Consider the following 25,221-nt stretch of genomic DNA (forward strand, 5'->3'; position numbering starts at 1 on the left):
TGTGGGCTCTAGGTGCGCGGGCTTCAGTACTTGTGGCTCATGGGCTTAGTTGCTCCGCGGTATGTGGGATCTTCCTGGAACAGGGCTCAAACCCGTGTCCCCTGCATTGGCAGGCTGGTTCTTAACCACTGCACCACCAGGGAAGTCGCTCATTTCTTTTTATGGCTAAATAATATTCTATTGCATGAATATATCACATTTGATTTATTCATCCATCACATGATGGGCATTTGGGCTGTCTCCACATATTGACTATTATGAATAATGCTGCTATAAACATTTGTGTACAAGTTGTACGCACATGTATGTTTTCATTTCTTTTGGGAATAAATGTAGGATTGGAATTGTTGGGTGAAATGGTAACTCTCTGTTTAACTTTTTGAGGACCTGCCAGACTGTTTTCCAATGTGGTTGTACCATTTTACATTCCTACCAGCAGTGTATGTGAGTTATGATTTTTCTACATACTCACCAATACTTGCTATTATCTGACTTTTTAACTATAGCCATCCTAGTGGGTGTGAAGTGATATCACATTGTCATTTTGATTTGCATTTCCCTGATGACTAATGATGTTAAGCATCTTTCCATGTACATTTGTGTATCTTCTTTGGAGAAACGTCTATTCAGATCCTTTGCTCATTTGCAAAATTGGATTGTTTGTCTTTTATTGTTGAGTTGTAAGGGTTCTTTACGTAGTGTAGATATAAGTCCCTTATCAGAGGAATAAATTAATACACCCAACAACACGGATGAATCTCTAAATAATTACACCAAGGGAATTCCCTGGCGGTCCAGGGGTTAGTACTCTTGTGCTTTCACTGTCGAGGGCCTAAAGTCCCACAAGTTGTGCAACACAGGGAAAAAAGAAAAATTACACCAAGTGCAAGAAACCAGACAAAAAAGTGTAAATACTGTAGACTATGTAAAATTCTAGAAAATGTGAAATAATCTATAGTTACAGAAAACAGATCATGGACAAGCAGAGGGAGAGTTTGGGGGGAAGTGCAGGGAGGGAGGGTCTACAAAAGGCCACAAAGAAACTTTTGGGGGTAATGTCTATTTTCATTATCTTGACTGTGGTGATGGTTTCATGGGGGTATACGTAAAACTTATCAAATTACACACTTTAAATGTGCAGTTTATTGAATGTCAATTAACTTCAATAAAGCTATTTTAAAAGAGTCCAAGGGACTTTACAATCCTCTATTACTATTTTTTCACCCCGAAAAACTCCCTCCCAACTGTACTCCCCCCGATTTATTTTGCTCTTCTACCCTCACCAATGTTCTCCAACGTCTCCCATCCCACCTGGCTCTATTACTGGACACACCCTATTTCCTGTCACATTTATTGGTGCTTCTCTCCCTAAGGCTTCCCAGGTCCCAGGACAATGCATACTTAAGGCCCTTGCAGAATTTAGCCCAGTGTCTCAGTTCTGTTTAACGTGGTGGTTAAAAGCACAGACTCTGAGACAGACTGCTTGGGTTCCAATCCTGGTTTTTCTATCCTGACCTTAAGCAAGTTCATTAAATTTTTTATGCCTTAGTTTCCTCCTATATAAAATGGGCATAAATTGAGTGCTCACCTCATAGGGCTGGTGTGATGATTAAATGAATTAATGTATGTAAGATGCTTAGATCAGTCCCTGGCACGTGGTAAGTAGGTAAGGCTTTGCTATTATTTATTCTTGGAACAAGGATGGAGATTTGCCAAAAATTTGGTGGGCAGCTATTTCTGGGTAGAAAGAATTTTCAGGATGTTTGGGAAGTAGCTTCATCATGGTTTTCTCTCTGTGGTAGGGTCTATTGCTGCTGGCCCTTCCCTTGTTAAAAAATTCTGATTGGTGACTTTTCTTTGTTGTATATTTCCCTCCATGGTACCTATAGACATTGAGGGCATGGTGAACCTGTTATTAAGGGGATACACAAAGGTAGCACGGGGCAAGATTATCGCATGGAATTGAAATGAGCTCTAAGCCTTTGAACATTTGTTATGTGAACCTGGGGAAGGGAGTGGTATACTCCAAAAGCTGTTTTTTCCAGTCATCTTTTTTGGTCAGAAATTTGGTAACTCACTCCTTGATTCATTAGCACTGTGAGAACAAGGAAGAACAGAGAGCAGAACACAGACTTATTCTGTGGATCCAGCAGAGCACACTGACCCTAGCACACCTCTCCCTGGGGGACCCCCTACTTTCTCTTTGCTTGTTGACCCAGCCTTGTAAGCCTTCCCTTTACCTAATAAAGCTTAATCCTTCACCTATGCTGAGTGATATTCTAGAATGCATTCTAAATCCTGGAAGACAATAGGTGATGACCCAGAAAGGCTCCCATGGCATGACAGAAACACACTGAGAGTCATACAGTCTATTCCTTTGTCTCAGTTCCTGTTTATTGTTGACCTGGGCACTAGGATGATTCTCTGAGCAGAGAAGTCCCTACAGGTTAATTAAAAGGTGACCATATAAATATTTCCGTAAATTAAACCACGGCAGTGTACTTAGTTCTAGTTGAATCTCGATACTAATTGGCTTCCTTTGACCAAATTATAAGGCCTTCTTTTAAAACTTTTAAAAATTTCTAAATTATTTTTTTAATTGTGGTAAAAAATGCATGACATAAAATTTACCATCTTAACCATTTTTAAGTGTACAGAACAGTACTATTAACTATATTTACACTGTTGTGCAGCCAATCTCCGTGTTAAACGGCTATTAAACGGCTCCCCTTCCTGCCCAGCTCCTGGCAACCACCATTCTACTTTCTGTTTTTATGAATTTGACTACCCTAGATACTCATATAAGTGGAATCATACAGTGTTTATCTTTTGTGACTGGCTTAATTCACTTAACTTAATGTCCTCGAAAGTTATCCATGTTGTATCATGTGTCAGAATTTCATTCTTCTTTAAGACTGAATAATATTCCATTGTATGTGTACACCACATTTTGTTTATCCAATCATCTGTTAATGGACATTTGGATTGCTTCCATCCCTTGGTTGTTATGAATAGTGCTGCTATGAACGTAGGTGTACAAATAAGTTTTCAGCTTCCTGCTTTCAGGGTTTTTTAAATTATATACCTGGAAATGGAATTGTTGGATCATATGGTAAAGGCTTCCTTTCTTATCTTGGAAAAAAAGCATTATTTTAATGTTAAAATGAACTGACTTTATCTTGGAATAGAAAATAAAAACTGCATGAATTTTTAAGATAAAACATAAAACTTCAAAGTTGTTTCATGTTATCATAAGCTGTATAGGATTACTCCTCATATTTTTCCTCTTCTCTCCCTTTAGGGCATCTTTAGTGGAAAGTTTGAAAAGCACTATTTCAGGACAAGTGGATTTAAAAAGGCTTTCATCAGGATCAGGAATGTAAATTCAGCACTTGCATTAATACTGTGTCCCCAGAAGAACTTTGAATTAAATTGTAACAGAAAGTTTGAAGGAATCACATACTGTTTATGTACCCATCTCTAAACCGTATGGCTGTTAGCATAACTGATGCCATCTTGGGCCCATTCAATTCCTCCTATTCTTCCACTGACTCTACCTAGGGCTGACTTGTATAGTAAACTCTTCTCTGTCATCAAGGGCTTTGTAGTAATAGATATTGTTTAATGATCATTAGGTCTAGGTGGCCTTTATGCTCTATTCGTCCCCAAACAGTGATGAAAACCTTCACTGTTATATTCCCGGCACCGAAGAGACTAGTTACCTGTTCATAAATCTTGGCTTAGGAATGCACTTCTTGTTTCCAAGTGTATACCCCCTAACCCTAGGTTAATTATGAAATTGTCCCAATGGCATCTTGGCGGTGCGGAGTGCAGCTGTGAATGCTTCTGGATCGTTATCTGGCCAATCCCACCCTGTGAGTAAGTTACCGTATGATAAACTGATTCATTGATTATATGGAGCTACCTGCGTCATTTTTCGGTCTCAGGAGACCTTCTCAGTTCGGTGGGCACTTTTTGTTCCCTCCATCTTCCAAAACTAAACTCTTTTGGGTTTTCCTAAGTAATACATAGATTCAGTGCCGCATCTTTTCCTTCTTTCATCCAGGTGAGAAATGGGCTCTTTTGGATCCTTACCATTTATTCGTTACCTTGGCATAGATGCCAGACAAAGAAATAAAAGCAACCCAATTGGGAAGGAAGAAGTAAAACTATCTCTATCTGCAGATGATATGGTCTTGTATATAGAAAGTCCTAAAAAATACACTAAAAAACTTTTAGAACTAATAAATGAATTTAGCAAGTTTGCAGGATACAAGATCGATTGTATTTCTATATACTTACAGTGAACAATCCAAAAATAAAATTAAAAAACAATTTTATTTATAAAAATAGGAATAAACTTAACAAAAGAAGTGCAAAACTTATACTCTGAAAACAACAAACACTGTTGAAAGAAATTAAAGATCTAACTAATTGGAAGAACATCCCATGTTCATGGATTGGAAGACAACATTGTTAAGATGGCAATACTCCTCAAGTTGATCTACTGAATCAGTGTAATCTCTATAGTGTCTCAGCTGAGTTCTTTGTAGAAATTGACAAGCTGATTCTAAAATTTATATTGAATTTTAAGGTACCTAGAATAGCCACAATTATCTTAAAAAAGAAGAAAGTAGGAGAACTCACACTTCCCAATTTCAAAATTTAAAATAAGACAATGGTGGGAATTCCCTGGTGGTCCAGTGACTAGGACTCTGTACTTTCACTGCTGAGGGCGCAAGTGCAATGCCTGGTCAGGGAGCTAAGATCCCACAAGCCATACAGCACGACCAATAAATAAATAAATAAATAAAATAAAATGGAATAAGATAAAATAAGGCAATGTTGATCAAGACAGTGTGGTACTGGCACAAGGATAGACATATAGATCCAAGGAATAGAATTGACAGTCCAGAAATAAACCCATACATCTTTGGGCAACGGATTTTCAACAAGAGTGCCAAGACCACTTAATGGAGAAAGAATCGTCTTTTCAACAAATGGTGCTGGAAAAACTATATATTCACATGCAAAAGAATGAAGTTCTCACACCACATACAAAAATTAATTCAAAATGGATGTGTTGGGCTGCACCCCGCAGTGCTGCAAGCCCTGTCTTGCAGCTTCAAGACGGAAGAAGAAAGAGCCAGGAGTCAGTGACACGAGACATCAGGGGTTTAATGGAGCAGGGAGCTAACATGTCTGAAGCAAGGTCCTGGAGTGACACCCCACCGTGCCCAGCAGATGGCAGGCGGGACATGGCAGTGATCTTCACTACTAGGGGAAGAGGGAGATTACTAGTTATAGGGGGAATTGATGTCAGGTTGGCTCATCAGTTGCCAGGGCAACCAGCAGAGGGGCGCGCCCCTCACTGCCGCTTTGATAAACTAACATTGTGGCGATAGTTCTGATCTAAAGATTAGAACAATCACTAGCTGGGGCCAGGAGCAAGTACATAGGCATTTACTGATTAGGCTCTATGATTAAGAGGGAGGGTCAGTCATGTGAGCAGGGTGTAGGTGAGGCAGGGACTGGTGGAGCATGGGATGTACAGAGAGCAAGAGAACAGCCATCTTGGGTGGCCTGATCATACAGGATATAAGATATAAAACTATAAAACTCTTTGAAGAGAACATGGGGTAAATCTTCATGACCTTGGATTTGGCAAAGGATTCCTAGAAATGACACCAAAAGCATGAGGAGCAAAAACAACAAATAGATAATTGGACTTTATCAAAATTTACAAATTTTATGCTTCAAAGGACACTGTCTTAGTCCATTCGAGCTGCTATAACAAAATACCACAGACTGCGCAGCTATTAACAACAGAAATTTGTTTCTCACTGCTCTTGAGGCTGGCCATCTGAGATCAGCGTGCCAGCATGGCTGGGAGAGGACCCTCCTCTGGGTTGCAGACTTCTCATTGTGTCCTCACATGGCACAAGGGGCTACGGAGCTCTGTGGGGTCTCTTTTATAAGAGCATAATTCCATTCATGAGGGCTCCACTCTCATGACCTAAGCACCTCCCAATGGCCCTATATCCTAATACCATCACATTGGGCATTACAGTTTCAACGTATGAATTTCAACGGGAGCACAAACATTCAGCTCCCACCATCGAGAAAGTGGAAAGACAGCCTACAGAATGGGAGAAAATATTTACAAATCATATTGGATAAGAGACTTGTATCCAGTACATATAAAGAACTGTTATAACTCAATAATAAAAAAGATAACCCAATTTAAAGTGAGCAAAGCGTCTGAATAGGAATGAAGTATCGACCCATACTACAATGTAGATAAATCTTGAAAACATCATGCCAAGTGAAAGAAGCCAGTCAAAAAAGGCTACATAATATATAATTCCATTCATGTGAGATGTGCACAACGGCGAAATCTTTATGTAGAGAACATAGATTAGTGGTTGCTTAGGGCAAGGGTGGGGAGAGAAGGGCGTGGGGAGAGGAGTGATAGCTAAAGGAGATGGGGTTTCTTTTGAGGTGATGAAAATTGTTCTAAAATTGGTGATAGCTGTACATATTTGTGAATCTCCTAAAAATCATTGAATTGGACACTTTAAGTGGGTGAATTATACTCTATATGAATTATATCTCCATAAAGCTGTTTAAGAAAAAAAAGAGGGGGAGGAATTTATTAGAAAGACACAGGCTCAAGTAACCCTAGGGTGGGGCTGAACCTGCTGGGCCCTCAGAGGCCCTGGAACTCTGGCCCAGAAGAGGGGTCCTCACATAATCCCTAATTTACAGCATCAACCCCCTCCCCCCAGGAGTGCCTTAGAACAGCAGATCCTTGGGCCACACGCAGACCTATCGAATCACATGCTCTGGGGGCGGGGCCCAGAAAACAGCGTTTTAAGGACGCCTCTACCTGAGGGATGCTGATGCAGGTTCAAGTTTGAGAATCACTTGCGCACTGTGTAGAAGCCAGGAAGCTTCTACCTCACCTCTGTATGTGTTTCTTTCAGGGCACATGTATCCTCTGTTGTCACAGACAGATTTTCTGCACTGCCCATCCTCTCCCACACCTCACAGCAGTCTTCATGATAGGAAATGGCCACCAACCATTCCCGAATTTTAATCTCTTTTGGACCACTAGCCAAATTGTGACTAGCATCCACTTCCAATTGCAAATTCTGGGGGAGGAACTCAGGGGGCCCAGTTTGTGTAAGCAACCTCTTCAAGGTTGTTCCCAGTGTAACCTTTGAATGGAGGAAGGTTGGGGTTGGGAAGGGCCAGTTCCCAGAAAAGAGGTGACGGAAGCAGATAAAACAATGGGTATCCCTGATGGGAGGCAAGAGAAGAAAATCTAGGATGACTAACCACTGTCGTTTGCCTGGGACTTTCCTAGTTGTAGCACTGAAAGCCTCATGTCCTGGGAAAACCCTGGGTCCTGAGCAAACTAGAACCACTGGTCACCTGAGAATTGAAGGGTGGGGCGGGAAGGGAGGGGCTTTCACTTGGGGGTGGGCACAAAAGGAAGAGAAGGAGCTTGTAAGATTCTCAAGCGAGGGCATTTAGAGATGTTGGTGCATTTTTGGTTGTTGCCATGACTGAGGTATGCTACCGACACTCCACAATTCTGACAATGCTTGAGTCAGACTTGCACAAGGAAGAATCGTCCTGCCCCAAATGCCAGTAGCTCTCCTGTTGAGAAACCCTTCCGTGACAAAATGAAGGCACGACCAGCAACCTAGCTGCACATTAGAATCACCTGGAGCTTTAAGGTACCAAGATTGGAGCCCCAAACTTAGCCCCAGGGTTTCTGATTTAACTGGTCTAGAGAGGTACCCAGACATCACCACCCCAGGTGATTTTTTTTCTTTTTTTCGGGGGGGCTGTGTAGGATATTTGTTTCGGCATGTGGGGTATTTTTTGCGGCACGCAGACTTCTTAGGGGATCTAGTTCCCCAAACCAGGGATCAAACCTGGACCCACTGCATTGGAAGCACTGAGTCTTACCCACTGGACCACCAGGGAAATTCCCCCTCCCTCCGCCCAGGTGATTTTAATATGCAGCTGTGTTGATAGGCACCATTGAGAATCAAAGTGACATCAGGGAGGGCTGAGCTGTGGAAGTTGAAGTCTTGGGAGGTGAAGTATTGGGGCACAGGGGGAAGAGGGAAGTTGGGATGTCTGAGGCTGTAGAGTGATCTAGAAGGCTGGAGAACAATGATGAGGGCGTTGGGTTTGTTCATGGAAAGAGGCCCTGGAGTCTGGATCCAGCAGCATGGAACCAGAGCAGGTGCGTGCTCAGTGCCTACTAAGAGTAGAGTGGGAGGGAAGGTGGATCTAAATATCTAATTCTTCCAGAAGCAAGAGCCAGCTGGTAAACACTTTGACCCCAGGAATCAGGGAGATGCAGGCGCTGTGACAGGTGTGACAGTGTTTACTGGTGCTTGGCTGGTGGAGTAGCCAAGCCTTTGGCTTGTTTACAGCCTGGGTAGCTCATTCAGCTACCGTTCCTCCCGTATTTGAAAAACCTGTTGGTTTGGGGTAAAAACTTGGGATTTCTAAGTATCTCAATAAGACCAGAAGTGACAGTTTGACTCCATATTTTTGTAAAATGGTAATTACTTCACAGTTGTTTACAATGAGCCAATTCTAAAGCACTTTCACGTGATCTTACTTGGTGCTCCTTGTGTGTTGGATGGGCAGGTATCATGCCCCTTTTTCCAGCTTATGAAGGTAGTTACTTGGCTAGAGTCATATGGCCATAAAGTGGTGGTGCTGGGACTGGCACCAGGGGGTCTAATTTTTAGGATAGCCCTCTTTCCACCATGCTGTACAAGAGAGAGTTATTTTTTTTCTCCCTACAGCCAAATGGAGTCTTCTGCATTTGTAAGGGAAGTGTAATCTGTCAGCCTGGGTGGGTTACAGTTTGACCCATATCATACCAGCCCCAATGTATTGCTTAATACCCTGAGGTAAAACTGGACTAAAAGTCAAAAACCTATGGATATAATATGACTTATAGAAATTAATCTTGTTGGGAGAAAGCTACTTTTCCCCTCCTCTATGTCTGGCTTCCAAAGAGAAGAGTTCAACGGGTGAAGGAAGACTTTGTGAGGGATTAAGGAGAAGGAATCGGGGCAGCTTGGACCTTTACTGAACTGTGTATGTTTTTTCTCTACCATTGCCCCTGGGTTCTCTGTACAGGATTTTTTTTATTTTTCTGAAATGAATTTCACCTCGTTAATGTTCAGAAAAATTCAAACCTATTCTGTTTTCCCATCCCTGTTTATCAGAACTGTCCCTCAGGGCATCCGTCTTTAAACTTTAAAGGCTCCTTTTGACTGTGGACAGTTAATTTGTGCTCTCCGTATTCCATAGAAATTCATGATCACTATTCACCATCCTACTCTCCCAGCCCCTCTCACCAGTTTGAATTTGCTTTGCAAATGAAACTGGGGGAAAAGCTGGCCACGACCGAGGGCAGTTCTGAGCTGAAGAACCAGACAAAGGCAGGTGATATCCTCAGCACGTGAGCCCTGAATGTGGGTTTAATTGAAGGAAAGAGGTTTGTCCAATGCTGGGTTTATGGCCGTCTCAGGTTGTGCATCTGGAGGAATATGGTATAGAATATGTGCCCTATGGGTTGAAGTTGGGCCAGGAGAGGTCTGTGCTGTGCAGCCTTTTGGCAAACAGCCACTAAGATTCAGTCACACTGGCTCCTGACAATTATGACTTCAAGTTTATAGTGTAACTGTTTGGAAAAAAACACCTGTGTTGTTTTAAAAGTGAAAATAATCATTATAAAGAAAAATTCAAATCATAGAAGCTTTATTAATGCATTTAACAAATATTTATTGTGTCCCTGCCATATGTCAGGCACCATTCAAAGCACTGGGGATATGAGAGTGACCTAGAGTCTACACGTTAATGGAGGGAGTAGCCAAAAAATGATAAAAATATGGAATATGTCAAGGGGTGATGTTATGAAGAAACACAGACAAGAAAGAAAGTAGAAACCACTCAAAACCCCATCCCCCAGGGCTTCCCTGGTGGCGCAGTGGTTGAGAGTCCACCTGCCGATGAGGGGGACACGGGTTTGTGCCCCGGTCCGGGAGAATCCCCCATGCCACAGAGGGGCTCACGGACCCGTGAGCCATGGCCTCTGAGCCTGTGTGTCCGGAGCCTGTGCTCCGCAACGGGAGAGGCCACAACAGTGAGAGGCCCGCGTACTGCAACAACAACAAAAAAAATCCCATCCCTGGAGATAACCTTTGTTAACATTTTGTTGAAAATCCTTCCAGACCCCTCTCTACCTATATAGAAACATAGATATAACTTCATGTCAATGAGTATTTTCACATGCTGAGTCATAACCTGTTTCTTTTTCCAATAATATTTTCTGACATCTTTTCATGTCATAAATAAAAATTTACATAATTTTTTTCCAGTTTGAATTTTTTTTAATTTGGAAATTTTCAAACAGAGTAGAGAGAATGGTATAGTGACCACAATTACCTGTCTCCTACATTTAATAATTGTTAACATATTTGTTTCATCTATTTTGGGGGGGACAGGGCTTATGTCTGTTAAACTAAATTACAGACTTCGTGAACATCTTACCTGTTCTGTTTCTACACCAGTGGGGTGAAGGACAAGTCAATTCTGACACTACCTGGAGTTAGTATCAGACTCCACAGGCTTAAGAGCTCAGTCCCCCTCAAAACTGCCTTCACATCAAATGTCAGCCTTACTTCAGGGGTCCCCAGGCCACCTGCACTACTGACCAACTGGCTACAAATTCAGGGGTTCCCACTGCCCGCACAGGTTTGATAATCTGCTAGAACAACTCACAGAACTCAGTTAAGTGCTACACATATAATTAAAGATTTATTTAAAAGGCTATACATAGCAGGAGGTCTGGGAAGAAGACAGAACTCCCATGCCCTCTCTTGGTGGAGTCAGGGTATATCACCCATCTGGCATATTAACCTGTTCATCAACCAGAAAGCTCTACTGAGCTTCAATGTCCAGAGTTTTGATCAGGGTTTCATTACTAGGCACAGATGATTATATCAGTGTTAAGTGATTTCACTTAATCTGGTCCAAAGTTGCAACTCTCTAATCACATGCTTAGTCTTTCAAGTGACCAACCCCTATCTTGTCTTTTCATTGTTGAATTCTGAGTTCTTTATATGTCCTGGATACTGATCCCTTATCAGATATTTGATTTGCAAACATTTTCTCTCATTTTGTGGGCTGTCATTTCACTTTCTTAATAGTGTTCTTTGACACACACAAGTTTTTAGTTTTGACTAACTAAACAAATGAACTAAAATAGATAAATTGGACTATCTATTTTCCGTTTTGTTAATTGTGCTTTTGGTGCCATATCTAAGAAACCGTTGTCTAATCCAAGGTCATGAAGATACACTCCTGTTCTCTTTTAAGAGTTTCATACTTTTAGCCTTACATTTATGTTCTTTTTTATTTTTGGTATATGGTGCAAGGTAGGTCCAACATCATTCTTTTGCTTGTGGATATTCATAGACCTTTTAAACTGAGTTACTTGTCTTTCTTTGCATTTGGTCTGTAAACTCCATGAGGGCAGAGACCAAGGTGGTCCTACTAAATTTTTAATGAATGGATGAATTAGGCAACCAAAATATCAAGGTTTTTTCCTTTTGTCAGAAATTATATCAACTGTGTACAGTAACACTGTTTTCATTGTGATATTGGTAGTTAAAATCTTTTGACAATAACAATTCAGAAACAAATTAATATACAGGATGATTGGGATTGTACAACTTAACAGGCTTTGGAGCAAAACATTTGGATTCAAATCCTGATTTTCATTTAAGAAATGTGTAACCTTGGGCAGATTACCTATTTCTTATTCCTTAAAATGGGGATTTACTTTGTATAATTGTTAAAAGGATTAAATAAGACCTCATAACTACAGTACTTTACACATTGTAAGCATTCATCAAATGGTGGCAGTTAATTAATTTTTGGCTGCATTGGGTCTTTGTTGCTGCACGTGGGCTTTCTCTAGTTGCAGTGAGCGGGAGCTACTCTTCGTTGCATTGCACGGGCTTCTCACTGTGGTGGCTTCTCTTGTTGCGGAGCACGGGCTCTAGGCGCGTGGGCTTCAGTGGTTGTGGCTCACGGCTCTAGAGCGCAGGCTCAGTAGCTGTGGCACATGGGCTTAGTTGCTCGGCAGCACATGGGATCTTCCCGGACCAGGGATGGAACCCGTGTCTCCTGTATTGGCAGGCAGATTCTTAACCACTGTGCCACCAGGAAAGTCCCAGTAGTAGTTGTAAGGCCAACTGACCCGAGGCAGGGGAACACAATCAGATTCACAGGTTGCATCAGACCGAAACTCTCCGGATCACCCAGTTCCAGGAAATGACCTGGGGACTTTGAACCCAGCCCAGCCTTCCCGCCTTTCGAGGGGCGGGACTAACTGTCCCCCAGGATACCAGAGAAGACCATCAAATAAGGAATACCCTGAGCCCTCCCAGATTCACCACACCCCTTTCCCTTCCCCTATAAAATCTTGCCCAACCCTCGCCCGGGTGCGACTTCTCTAGCCGCTTTCTCTCGGATCAGTGAACCTCGCCCGGGAGCGCTCCCTAATAAAGCTCACTTGAAGCTTTCCTGTTTTCGCGGTGCCGTTTGTTAAGATCCGACCTTACAGTAGTTACTTATTATTGCAAAGGAGAAGCAGCAATGTTTGGAAATTTTCTCCATAGTACAGATTCCAAGATTTATATTTTCTTTTGTGAATTGAGAATTGTTATACCATCGATGTTTGATTCGGAAAGAAAAGCACACACAAAAACACAATTCAGTGTGTTTGTGCAAATACTCTGGAGTCAGAGCGTCCTGGGCAATAGAATGAAATACCTTTTTGGGTGTCAGAATTTAGCGGAAAGGGGCTTCTAGGCATTTTGTATTTATTTCAGTGGCACATTTTTCAGGTTTGTACAACAGTTATTTGATTACGTGTCTGTCTCCTCCATTAGGGTCTGCATACAAATCTTGTCTTAAATCATCTTTGAATTTGCAATACAGTGGACACTCCACAGATGGTTGAATTGATGCACCTTGTCCACGGGGGTCCAAAAGGACTCTATGTATAGGAATGGATAAGTCGGAAGGAGGAGGAAAGACCTCGGATCCATTGCCAAGGAGAGGAGAGCTGCACAGGTGTGGGAGCCACGAGGGTCCTAAGGCTTCAGTCCGACGCAAGGTAGTAGAGAACCACTTCTTTCCTTCTCCCGGCCCGGTAGGGTAACTTCCGGGAGGGGGAGGCGAGACAAGAGGAGGCGTGCAGGGAAGGAAGCAGTTTACGCCGCACCAGGCGGAAGTGTGCCAAAGGTTTTGGTGCTGCCGCTTCCGGTCCGGGTAAAGGCTGCTGAGGTATGCTGCATGGTCTGTGTCGGGCTGGGACAGATTTCTGAGGGCAAGTCAGCGGGTTAAGAGGCGAGAACCGGCGTGTAGACTCAGAAGTCTAGAGTCTAGTGGTAAGATCGGAAAAACAACCAGGAACTTGAATACGATCTAACCTCTGTTTCCGAGGGGGTAACTTCAACAGGGAACCCCTCTGCCCTGGTAACGGCCAAAGAGGAGATGGCGCCAGTCAGGGAGCGGCCGTGGCCGACAAAGTGAGGAAGCGTGAAGGCGGAGCAGCCGGAGAATCCTCGGGAGAAAACACCAGAGCCATCGCTGCCGCCACCACCGCTACCACCATGGAAGGAGCAAAGCCGACATTGCAGCTCGTGTACCAGGCAGTGCAGGCGCTCTACCACGACCCAGATCCCAGCGGAAAGGAGCGCGCCTCGTTTTGGCTTGGGGAGTTGCAGCGTTCGGTGAGGGGCCGAGAGAGGCCATTCTGCGCCGCGGGGCAAGGGCGGGGTGGGACCTCGGCTGGAGCCGGCGCCCGGCCGTTGGCCTCCTTAGGTCCTCCTTGGGGAGGAGCTGCTGCCGCGGGGTGGGGCTGCGAAGCTACATCTACGCGGCTTTTCGGAAACTAGTTGCAGCTGGCCGGTCGCGAAGTGGCCCTTTCCCCACCCCGTAGAATCTGGTTTGTAGGTCCTGTACTTCTCGCTCGTAGCTTCGATCTGGTCCTCTAAGTTTCACCCTTGCTACTACTTGTTTCTTAGGTCTTGCTTTTCCGTTTTGTCTTTCTTCAACCAAATCCAATCCCAGTCTTTCTCTGTCTTCCACTTAAGGATGTTTTATCCGTCTCTCTTCGGTGTCCAGGTGTTACTCCGGCAATTCCTTCCCACTCATAGCCTTACATCTCACTGTTTCTTGCTGCTTTTCACTCTAGTTTGAGTACATTCTCGAAACTTCTCAGGTTTCTAGATCCTTGTACACGTGAGTTTTCCCCGTGTTTTGGAGTGCAACATAACGTAAAGAAAAAAAAATCAATTCTCGTTTCAGAAAATCTTTGCAGTTCTCATTTTGCAGCATATTGGTTTTCTAACCTTCTCTTTCCCCTGATTTTTAGCTTCTTTATAAGATACGGGTATCGTAGCTGCCTTGATTATTACAGATAATTGTGTCAGCATCCAATGAGGGGGTTAATTGCAACCTGTTATACTTATTGTATTTCTGCGTTCTTTGAATCTCGTGTATTATATTTCCTCCTCTAATTTTCCTACTTACCCTTGCAGTGCTTTAATTCAGTGTGATAATGTGTACTTGGTCATATTGCTGACTTTACCTTTCTTATTTTTGCATTTTATATGCCTAAGTATGTTTTAAAATTTGCTCCCTCCCCTTCCATTTCTTTTTTTAAACTCATAACTAGTACTTAAAGATGCTCTGCCCTTTTGAATCAGCTCCTAGGCTGTGAGTGCATAATAAGTATTTAAAAATTTGCAACTTTGAATATTACACTTAAAAAAAAAATCGGGAACCCAAGTCCTGGGTGACCTCATGGGAAGAGAAAGGAATAAGACTCACCGTAGGCTACACAGGAAAATCATTCATATGTGGTCTGTCTTAGTGTTTAGTTAGTTTTTGTGATCTGGGGAGCCACACGTCCCTTATCGTAAAGTTTTCAAAGTAAAAATAGGAGAAATGCTACACCATACCAAAAGTCAGCCTTCCCTACTAAACCTGCTTATTGCAGTATGTATTTTAAATCAGTATTTTAGTGCTTACCATGTACCAGCAACTGCTAGGTGTTGGTATATGGAAATGAACCAGACAAAAAAAATATTTGCTTGGCACAAAAACATCTTTGCTTGTGATGTTTAAACGAGTTAATACCTACAAAGAGCTTAACAAAGTTCTTGGAACCTAGAACTCAAAATATGTTAGTAATTGTTATTTAAATATTAGTCACTTAGTTTCCACTAGTCTGTTACAGACTTACATCATCACCATCATCACTATTATCACTATTTACAGTCAGGTCCCAACAGGAACAGATGGCACACTTGAAATAGGCTAATTTGAGGAGGATTTGTTTTATAAAAGTACTGTTTATAAAGATGTGGATATAATGGGGTACCACAAAAGATAGTGTAGTACCCTGTAGCCAAACTGTTAACAGCCCTAAGCTGTTAACAGCCAGAAGAGGTAAGAGAGAGAGTGGTTACTTCTTGGACTCTCAGGAGAAGTATGGAGTTGGCTGCCTTGAGAGGAATTGTAGTTTTCAGTTGAAGGGACATAGCCAGCATGAGGTGATTCTGCAGGGAGGAAGCTGGAGGAATAAATATCTACACCGTATTCTCCTAACTTCCTCCTGGAATTCCCCATTGGGCAAACCTAACCCTAAGCTAGGGGACTCAGGAACCTGTTGATCTGTTCCATAGAGGTCAGCATACTGGGGCAGAAAACATGGTAGAGAAGAGTGGAAAAGTGGACCTGGAAAATAGTACAGTCACACATCATAATTTTTAGGCAACTTCAGCATCTGGATTGACAATTCAGCTAACACTTTGGCTTCTTAATTCCTTTACTTTTTTCTGAGCCACCTGGTCACACAGTCACATCTTGGATCTTGTCATTGCTAAAAAGTCACCAACCCCCCGCTAAATCACTAACACACGCATTGAGCTCCGATCACACAACCAACTGAAATTCTTCTAGTTTGCTGGCTCAGGAATCTCAAGTAACGTCATGTAACAGTTTTTACTTTTTTGAAATCTTACATAATTTAAATTTTATCAAAATAAAAAACTTATTAATTTATTGTTAATTTAGTAATAAAAGTTACTGTTAAAATTTTAAAGATTTAAGCCAAACTTTAAAAACTTTCTAAAGTTATAAAATGGGAATAGTTTTACAAGATTTAGGAAGAAAAAAGAGCAGTTTCATAGTTTCTCCTATGAAAGATGAGGATTTAGGCTTCCTCTGCTTCCTCACACCCCATCACTCATAGGTATACCTGTGGTATACCACATTTTTGGTTAACATAGGTATACCACATTTCTGGTTAAATCATTACACATTGTGAATCATGAAGTGTGTATACCATGATAATTTCTTTTTTGTGCAACTTTTTTTTTTGGTGGTAATCATTACCTTTTTCTTTTTTTCACGTTTGCCTTATTTTCTATATATCTACAGTAATTCATCCCAAACTCTCTGTTAGTAAGTGTAAATATCCTCTTAGTATGTTCACACTGGTAATCTGTTTCCTTTTTTGGTGGAAGGAAACCTCTCCCGAGAGCCCTCTATCTCCCTGCTTCAATCTGGCCTGGTTGTTCTCCAGGTCTCTTGCATAATTATTCTGGCATCTCACTGTCCTAGGGAATTCCTTTTTCTTTCTTGTATTGGATGTGCTGAATCCTGGATCCCATGATCTTTTCTTGAATTACTCCCTCATTTGACAGATAATTGAGAGGGGAAACTTCATCTCTTCTCTCTCATTGTTGGTCTTTTTTCTTGGACCACTTTTACTCTGAGAGTTCTCTAGTCTTCTGCCTGGAGGTTATGAACTAGGCTGCCAGTGGCAGGTAGGAGAATGGACTGGAGGATGAATCTAAACGCTAAGTATGTAGACTTTAGTTTATTTAATCTGTTTTCAGTATGATACTCCTGTCCTTAGGTGAGTCTGTTGTCCAAGAGTCCAGAGTCCCTCTACTTCAGTCTCTGCAAAGTAAACCTTGAGTTTTCTGTGATGGTGGGAGGATAGTATAGTAGCCTGGCCCCTCAGAGTCAGGGAGAAAATCTAGGAAACTAAACCGCTTACACAGATTTTGAAGCCATTCCTTTGTTATTTGTTCTATCTGTGCATCTGTCTTCAGGTGTATCTCAGTACTTCTAATTCTTGAGCCTTACTGGGATTTTGGAATTAGTTTGCCTCTTGGCTTCCCCCATTATTATCCCTTCCCCCTCCCTGCTACCAGGCAAATTTCTGCTTTCTCAGACCTTCTCTGAGAGTTAACACTCACCCAGCAGCTTTCTCCTTTTCACAGTTTTGTTAATATTTGTGTTTCCATTTTCTGTCCTTGTGGGTTCCCTCATCCTTGGGGAAAAAAAATCTTTTTACTCTGATTTTGGAGGGAATTTGAGGGCAAACAGATGTTTCAATCAGTTAAATTGTGTTAAACAGAAGTCTTAGTTCTTGAATTTCATCAAAACCTTATCTCATTAACTGGCCCTTTTTCTTTGTTAGGTCTTGTCTTTTTCCAGGGACTGTCGTTCTCATCCCTTTCTTCAATATACCACCAACCCTTCACCTCTGATTTGGTAGAACTTGAGCATGTGTATCCAATTGCTTCTTCTGTCCGATTTTAGTGCTCTGCATCTTATTATCTGAATTCTCAGGAACCTTGATCTTTTGGTTATCCTGTGTCTCACTTGTATCCTAAAACTCCCTCTTTATTGGATCCTTCCCATCAGCATTCACACAGCTGTAGTATCTCCCAGAATAAGCAAATGGTTTTTTGTGGGGAGGGGATGCAGCCTTTGTCTGGTTATATGATTTTTTAATTTTTTTCTTACCTTTGGACTTTTACTATTACTTTTCCCCAATCCTGTCTTCAAATGAAGAAACTAGCCCACCTTTTCAAAGCCTAGCTAGCTTAAATTCTTTCTCCTTAAAGTCTTAACAGATTCTCTTCCGCTGAAAGTCATTTCTGCCCCTGCCCCAACACCGAAAGCACTTTAATTGTATTTCTCATTTTTTTAACGTTTTTGAAAATTTGTTTTGTCTCCCCCAATAGACAGTAGGATCCTTTCAGATGTTTATATAATCTGATACCCATAGTTGAAGGAATAAACCATGATAATATTAAGAAATGATCAGGCTTCCCTGGCGGTGCAGTGGTTGAGAGTCCACCTGCAGATAAAGGGGACACGGGTTCGTGCCCCAGTCCGGGAATATCCCACATGCCGCGGAGCGGCTGGGCCCATGAGCCAAGGACGCTGAGCCTGCGCGTCCGGAGCCTGTGCTCCGCAACGGGAGAGGCCACAACAATGAGAGGCCCGCGTACCGCAAAAAAAAAAAAAAAAAATCAAGATCTCTGACAGTTTCTTTTTGAACATCTTTATTGGAGTATAATTGCTTTACAAGGGTGTGTTAGTTTCTGCTTTATAACAAAGTGAATCAGCTATACATATACATATATCCCCATATCTCCTCCCTCTTGCGTCTCCCTCCCACTCTCCCTATCCCACCCCTCGAGGTGGACACAAAGCACGGAGCTGATCTCCCTGTGCTATGCAGCTGCTTCCCACTAGCTATCTATTTCACACTTGGTAGTATATATGAGTCCATGCCACTCTTTCACTTCGTTCCAGCTTACCCTTCCCCCTCCCTGTGTCCTCAAGTCCATTCTCTACGTCTGCGTCTTTATTCCTGTTCTGCCCCTAGGTTCTTCAGAACCTTTTTTTTTTTTTTAGATTCCATATATATGTGTTAGCATACGGTATTTGTTTTTCTCTTTCTGACTTACTTCACTCTGTATGACTGACTCTAGGTCCATCCACCTCACTACAAATAACTCAATTTCGTTTCTTGTTATGGCTGAGTAATATTCCATTGAGTAATATATATGTGCCACATCTTCTTTATCCATTCATCTGTCGACGGACACTTAGGTTGCTTCCATGTCCTGGGTATTGTAAATAGGGCTGCAATGAACATTGTGGTACATGACTCATTTTGAATTATGGTTTTCTCAGGGTATATGCCCAGTATTGGGATTGCTGGATCGTATGGTAGTTCTATTTTTAGTTTTTTAAGGAACCTCCGTACTGTTCTCCATAGTGGCTGTATCAGTTTACATTCCCACCAACAGTGCAAGAGGGTTCCCTTTTCTCCACACCCTCTCCAGCATTTATTGTTTGTAGATTTTTTGATGATGGCCATTCTGACTGGTGTGAGGTGATACCTCATTGTAGTTTTGATTTGCATTTCTCTAATGATTAGTGATGTTGAGCATTCTTTCATGTGTTTGTTGGCAGTCTGTAGACACACAGTTTCTTAAAAGTGTTCCTGAATGCATAGCTGCTTGTAGCACCTCCAAAGGGGCAGTTGGATGACTCAGATTTGTCTTTTTCTATAAATTTCATTTATTTTTGCTGCTTCTCTCTAACATATCTATGGATGATTGAAAATAAACAATATTATTCAGTCTCCTATGATGCTCTGTTTTCAGTCTTTCCAATCTTTTTTTAAAAAGCAGTCTTTATGAGATAAGTTTTTATTACCCTCATTTTATGCTTTGAACAACTTGAGTACAGAAAAGGAGAGGAACTTTTTGACACAATAAGCCTTTCTTGAAGTGGTCACTAAATGACATTTTAAACCAAAAATCTGTTTTAGAGTAGTCACAAAACATGCAGTGTATAGCATAGTGTTTTAATTTTCAATTTGAAATTGATAAAGAATTCCCTGGTGGTCCAGTGGTTAGGACTCTGTACTTTCACGCAGAGGGCCCCGGGTTCAGTCCCTGGTTGGGAAATTAAGAGCCCACAAGCCGCGCACCGTGGCTGGGGAAAAAAAAAAATCTACTTTAGTTGAAAACAGAAAATGTAGTAACTAAAATTATGCCATATAAAGTAGCATCCAAAACTGTACAGTCCCTAAGAAAATTAACCAAAAAATGGAATTGGTAAGGAACAGAATTTGCCTGGTTTGTTTCAAAACCACTTTGAATAATATACGTTTTGAAAAACTATTATTCTTACTTCCCTCTTCCCCATACTTACTAATCTTAGGGTCATTTAGTATAGTTACAATGATCCTGGTGACAATAGATTTGCTATAACGGTATAATTTGGACATGGTTCAGCCCATGCTATGAGTTAGCATCTTTTTCTCTGGTATTTGTATAAAACAGCCATTTTCTGAAGAATCTACATTCATTGAGCTTTTTTTCCACCAAAATTCTTGGAAACAGCCTACAGCCATGTTTTTGTTTTATGGGATAGGCAGATATCACTGATGTCTTCCAAGTGTTTTAAAAGGAAAAATTATTTTGAGACAGAGCTTAAAGGAAGCCTATTTAACAGTGGACTGCTCTGAATACTTAGTAGTTTCTTTTGTCTACCTCTAGTAACCAAAATTAGTAGACAATGCAGAAACCAATGGAAGCAAAGACCATCTCTTTATAGGGTTAATTAATTGTGCTACTCATTTTTTTTTTTTTTTTTGCGGTACGCGGGCCTCTCACCGCTGTGGCCTCTCCCGTTGCGGAGCACAGGCTCCGGACGCGCAGGCTCAGCGGCCATGGCTCACGGGCCCAGCCGCTCTGCGGCATGTGGGATCCTCCCGGACCGGGGCACAAACCCACGTCCCCTGCATCGGCAGGCGGACTCTCAACCACTGTGCCACCAGGGAAGCCCAGTCAAGTGACTCTTAAAACATAAACATGTTTTTGAAAGGCAAGCCTTCTAGAAAATAGAAAATGTTCGTGTACAACTTCTTTGGCGTCAGTTAGTTCAGTGAACATAGGAATACTGTATACTTTGCATTGCTGGAAAATGGGAGTGTGTAAGTAAATGATAAAAACCAAAGGCCTTTCAACTGAATAGTATACCACTCTGGCTATATTGTCTAATATGATTGCCATTACCCACATGGCTATTGTGGCTGTTTCAATTTAAGTTAATTAAAATGAAGTTAAAATCAATTCCTTAGTTGCACTGCCACATTCCAAGTCTTGGACAGTGCAGATATAGTCATTTCATGTCCTTGTTGTATTGGAGCTTATGAATGGGAATTTGTGATGGTATTTCTGTTGGCATGATAGTCTGTTATCTGGTGGCATTCATCTGTATTTGGATTAGTTTATTTCTCATCTTCCCAGGCCTTGGACCAGAGTCAGTGGTTTGAAACAGGATATAAAATCTGGATACTGCTACATTTTCTAAGTTGCCATTTTAACCATTTTTAGGCGTACAGTTCAGTGGCATTAAGTACATTCATGTTGTGCAGTCATCACCACCACCCATCTCTGGAACTTTTTCGTCTTCCCAAACTAAAACTCTACCTATTAAAGGATAATTCTCCATCCCCTCCTCTCTTCAGCCCCTGGTAACCACCATTCTCCTTTTTTTTTCCTCTCGGAATTTGACTACTCCAATTACCTTATGAGTAGAATGATACAATATTTTCCTTTTGGTGTTTGGCTTATTTCACTTAGAATAATATCTTCAAGGTTCATCATGTTGTAGACTATGTCAGAATTTCATTCCTTTTTAAAAATTATGGTGAAATACACATAGCATAAAATTTACCACTTTAACCATTTTTAAGTGTGTAGTTCAGTGGCTTTAAGTACATTCACATTGTTGTGCAACCATCATCACCGTGCATCTCCAGAACGTTTTTCATCTTGTAAAAATGAAAATCTGTACCCATTAAAACACAGTTAACTAACTCCCCATTTCTCTCTCCCTACAGCCCCTGGCAACCACCATTCTGCTTTTTGTCTCCATGAACTTGACTACTCTAGGTACCTCATATAAGTAGAATCATACAGTATTTGTCCTTTTGTGACTGGCTTTTTTCACTTAACATAATGTTCTCAGGGTCCATCCATGTTGTAGAATGTGTCAGAATTTCATCCCTTTTTAAGGCTGAATAATATTGTGTGTACCACATTTTGTTTACCTATTCATCTGTTGATACACACTTGGGTAGCTTCCACGTTTTGGCTATTGTGAATACTATTATGAGCACAGGTGTACAAATATCTGTTGGAGTCCCTGCTTTCAATTCTTCTGAGTATATCACCAGAAGGGGAATTGCTGGATCATATGGTAATTCTATGTTTTTTTTGAGGGACTGACATACTATTTTCTAGATTTCACAGAATTTTAAGCTCTTGGTTTTTTTTTGTTTTGTTTTGTTTTGGCCGAGCTATGTGGCATGTGGGATCTTAGTCCCCAACCTGGATCGAATCTGTGCCTCCTACAGTGGAAGTGCAGAGTCTTAACCAGTGGACCGCCAGAGAAGTCCCATAAGCTCTGTTGAACTTAAAAACATTTAATTCTTAGAAAGTTGCGCTTGCTCAAATTACCTCTCCTGTGTTTCCCTAGCTTGTACCCTGGTACTGAAATATTACCAGAGAGTGTTGTATTGTTATATAGGTGAAGTTCCAGAGAGAAGCTTTATTTCTCTTTACTGGAAGTTCACAGTACTGCTAATGGGGATAATTTTGTAGTGTTTGGCATGCAGAACCCCTTGAAAGTACCGATTTAATTTTCCTCTTTCTGGTTAGACTTCCCAAAATGAAAATATTATGAAATTTGTATTTTTTTTTCTTTTGGTAAGAAATTTTCTGTTAACAGAGTTTACATTATATTTTTTACTTTTTTATTCAAGCCCACTGCACTCTTCAGTTTTTCTCCATATTTACTGTTTATTTGTATTTTCTGTCTCAACCATAGTTAACACCATTTATACAGATGGCCCTAAAGCAGAACACACTTAGAACTAGTCTTAAAAAGGTACATGTTTTTACATAAGCACTCAGAGCTTTCTAACACTATAATGCATTTTTTATTAAACCTTAAGCTAGACATCTCATATTTCTATACAGTTAAGAAACTTGAATCTTCAGCATTGTGTTAGTGTATGCTTAGTATGTCGGATAGTACTCTCATTCTTCAGGTTTATACGAATTGTTATAAAACTTGCTTAGATAGGCAGGAATAGAAACCGGTGACTAAAGGAAATCCATTTTCTATATTTTGGCTTTCAGGAAGCCTTCACATGGGCTACCCATTTGCTTCAAAAGCTTGAAATGGTTTCAAGCTTGGCATTTTCTACTTTTTCTTTTTTTTTGCGGTACGCGGGACTCTTACTGTTGTGGCTTCTCCCCGTTGCGGAGCACAGGCTCCAGACGCGCAGGCTCAGCGGCCATGGCTCACGGGCCCAGCCGCTCCGTGGTATGTGGGATATTCCCGGACTGGGGCACGAACCCGTGTCCCCTGCATCGGCAGGCAGACTCTCAACCACTGTGCCACCAGGGAAGCCCAACATTTTCTACTTTTAAAGCAGGGCTGCCTAATATAATTAGTAAGGCCCACAGTGAATTGATTATCAAGGAATGCATGCTTCAGTCACTCCAAACCCAAGCTGACCTTATGGATCCAGATTTATTTATCTTTTTTCAGGGCCGGTCTTGAGGTTAATATTCACATGCATAGGTGGCTGAGGGTTTTTAATTTGGATAGGGATTCTTTACAGTTGTTGAGGAAAAATTTTGGCAAAATTTCTCAGTATCATTATGTGTGAGCCACAGCTACAGATTTGAGCCAAAGTTTATTTGATAGAGGCCATTATGACACAGGATTGTTTGAAAATGCTTGTCCCAGAAATACTGGGATTTCATCAGAAACTCAGGAGACCACAGCGTGCAGTGCTGTAGTCATTTGGTCTTACTGATTCCTTTCATTGAGATCAAGATAGAGTAATGCATATGGGCACTACCATCTTCCAACATTGTCATGAAGATAAGAGTGTTTGAGTATTTCTCCTGGAATTTGAATAGCTTATGATGTTTTAAAGAATTATTTTTAGCCAGGAATCTCTTTCCTCCTATAAGGGAAATAATATCTCCCTCTTAATTATCTATTCAGTTATTATGGGGATGGCTGTGAAAATGTAAATTGGCTGAACTTATCTCTGTAAATGAGCTTTTTTGCTTCTAGAAAACTTGTTTATGCATACACAGGTAGTCTATGGTTCTGGGAGCTTGCTTGGGGCTTTATGATTATTTTTCACTTACACTCTGCTTTTGGAGTTGGGAGTTGTTTACTTATCACTGCTGTGGTGAAGGTATTAGCTAAGTTTCATTTCACCATAGTTTCTGTATTTCAGACCATCTTGCAAAACAAATTTTTTGAAAGATAACAATTTTAGGTAGTGATGGTTTTCTTTTGAGATCTATAGCTTATATTGTTCCTAGTATCCACTCATATCATTTTCTCTTCTGAAAACCATCAGAAAGTACTTGTGACAGACCTAGCAATTTATCTTAAATTTGTAAAATTTTCATAAAGGATTAGATACAAAAACTTAAGACGGTTGACTGACAAAAAATTCCTTTCTCTTTTTCAGGTTAATAAGACTAGTTTGTTCTTTACCTGTCTCATGAAAATGACTTTTTCTTGATTTGGGAAATTCTGATTTTCTAGCTCTATACCATATTGGTACAAGGCATGTGTCTATAACGTTGCAGTGTCTGATTGACTGTTTTTTAGGGGTTCTTTTTACTGTGCTCTTGCCTGGTCTGCTCCTCCTTCCAGTATACTATAAATCTTTATTTAATAGATGTATTATTCACTAATTGAAATGTTTTTAAAAAGTATAGCAGTCTTACACATTTATTCTTACTTATCAAATTTCATTGAAATATTTGTATTTCCAGAACCTAATTTTCTATTTGCCAGAGCTCTTCTGTTTTCAGTGAAGTATTTTTAAGTAATGCTGCTTAATTTGAGGAGTTTTTGTATAGGATTAACTAGCAGCTCTAATCTGCTTCTGATTCTTGGCAGCTGATGAATCCTTAGCACCCCCCCCCCCCAATCTGGGTGTGTACTTGCAATGTTAAGGGTCTGCTCAGTGATTTCCGTTGATTAGGCAGTTTTAGAACTGTTAGTGTAGAAGTGAGTCTTGGAGCAGTCGTGACCGTTAAAGAAAAAAGGGCAAGTACTTTTAGGATCTGCTGTGAAGTATAATGAAAGACTTAGAGCATGTTAGTGAAAGGATTGCTGGGCCATAGCCTGCTTCATATTCATCACATAGTCATGGAAATATCTTTTGAA

General features: G+C 41.1%; 1 protein-coding gene across 6 annotated transcripts in view; it reads left to right on the forward strand.

Moving 5' to 3' along the window:
• The first annotated feature begins 13,001 nt into the window (after positions 1-13,001).
• TNPO3 (transportin 3) overlaps positions 13,002-25,221 on the forward strand; it is an 82,751-nt gene continuing 70,531 nt past the window's right edge. For 5 of the 6 annotated variants that reach the window (XR_004351369.1, XM_032642502.1, XM_032642500.1 and 2 more), the window contains exon 1: positions 13,002-13,847. Coding sequence is in view for 2 of the 6 variants with exons in the window: in XM_032642500.1 (XP_032498391.1) it covers positions 13,728-13,847 (120 nt within the window). In the remaining 4 variants the exon portion in view is untranslated. The remainder of the gene's footprint in view (positions 13,848-25,221) is intronic. The other variant, XM_032642504.1, reaches the window with a different exon arrangement.

This window comes from Phocoena sinus, chromosome 9, assembly GCF_008692025.1.
Source record: "Phocoena sinus isolate mPhoSin1 chromosome 9, mPhoSin1.pri, whole genome shotgun sequence".
NCBI lineage: Eukaryota > Metazoa > Chordata > Mammalia > Artiodactyla > Phocoenidae > Phocoena > Phocoena sinus.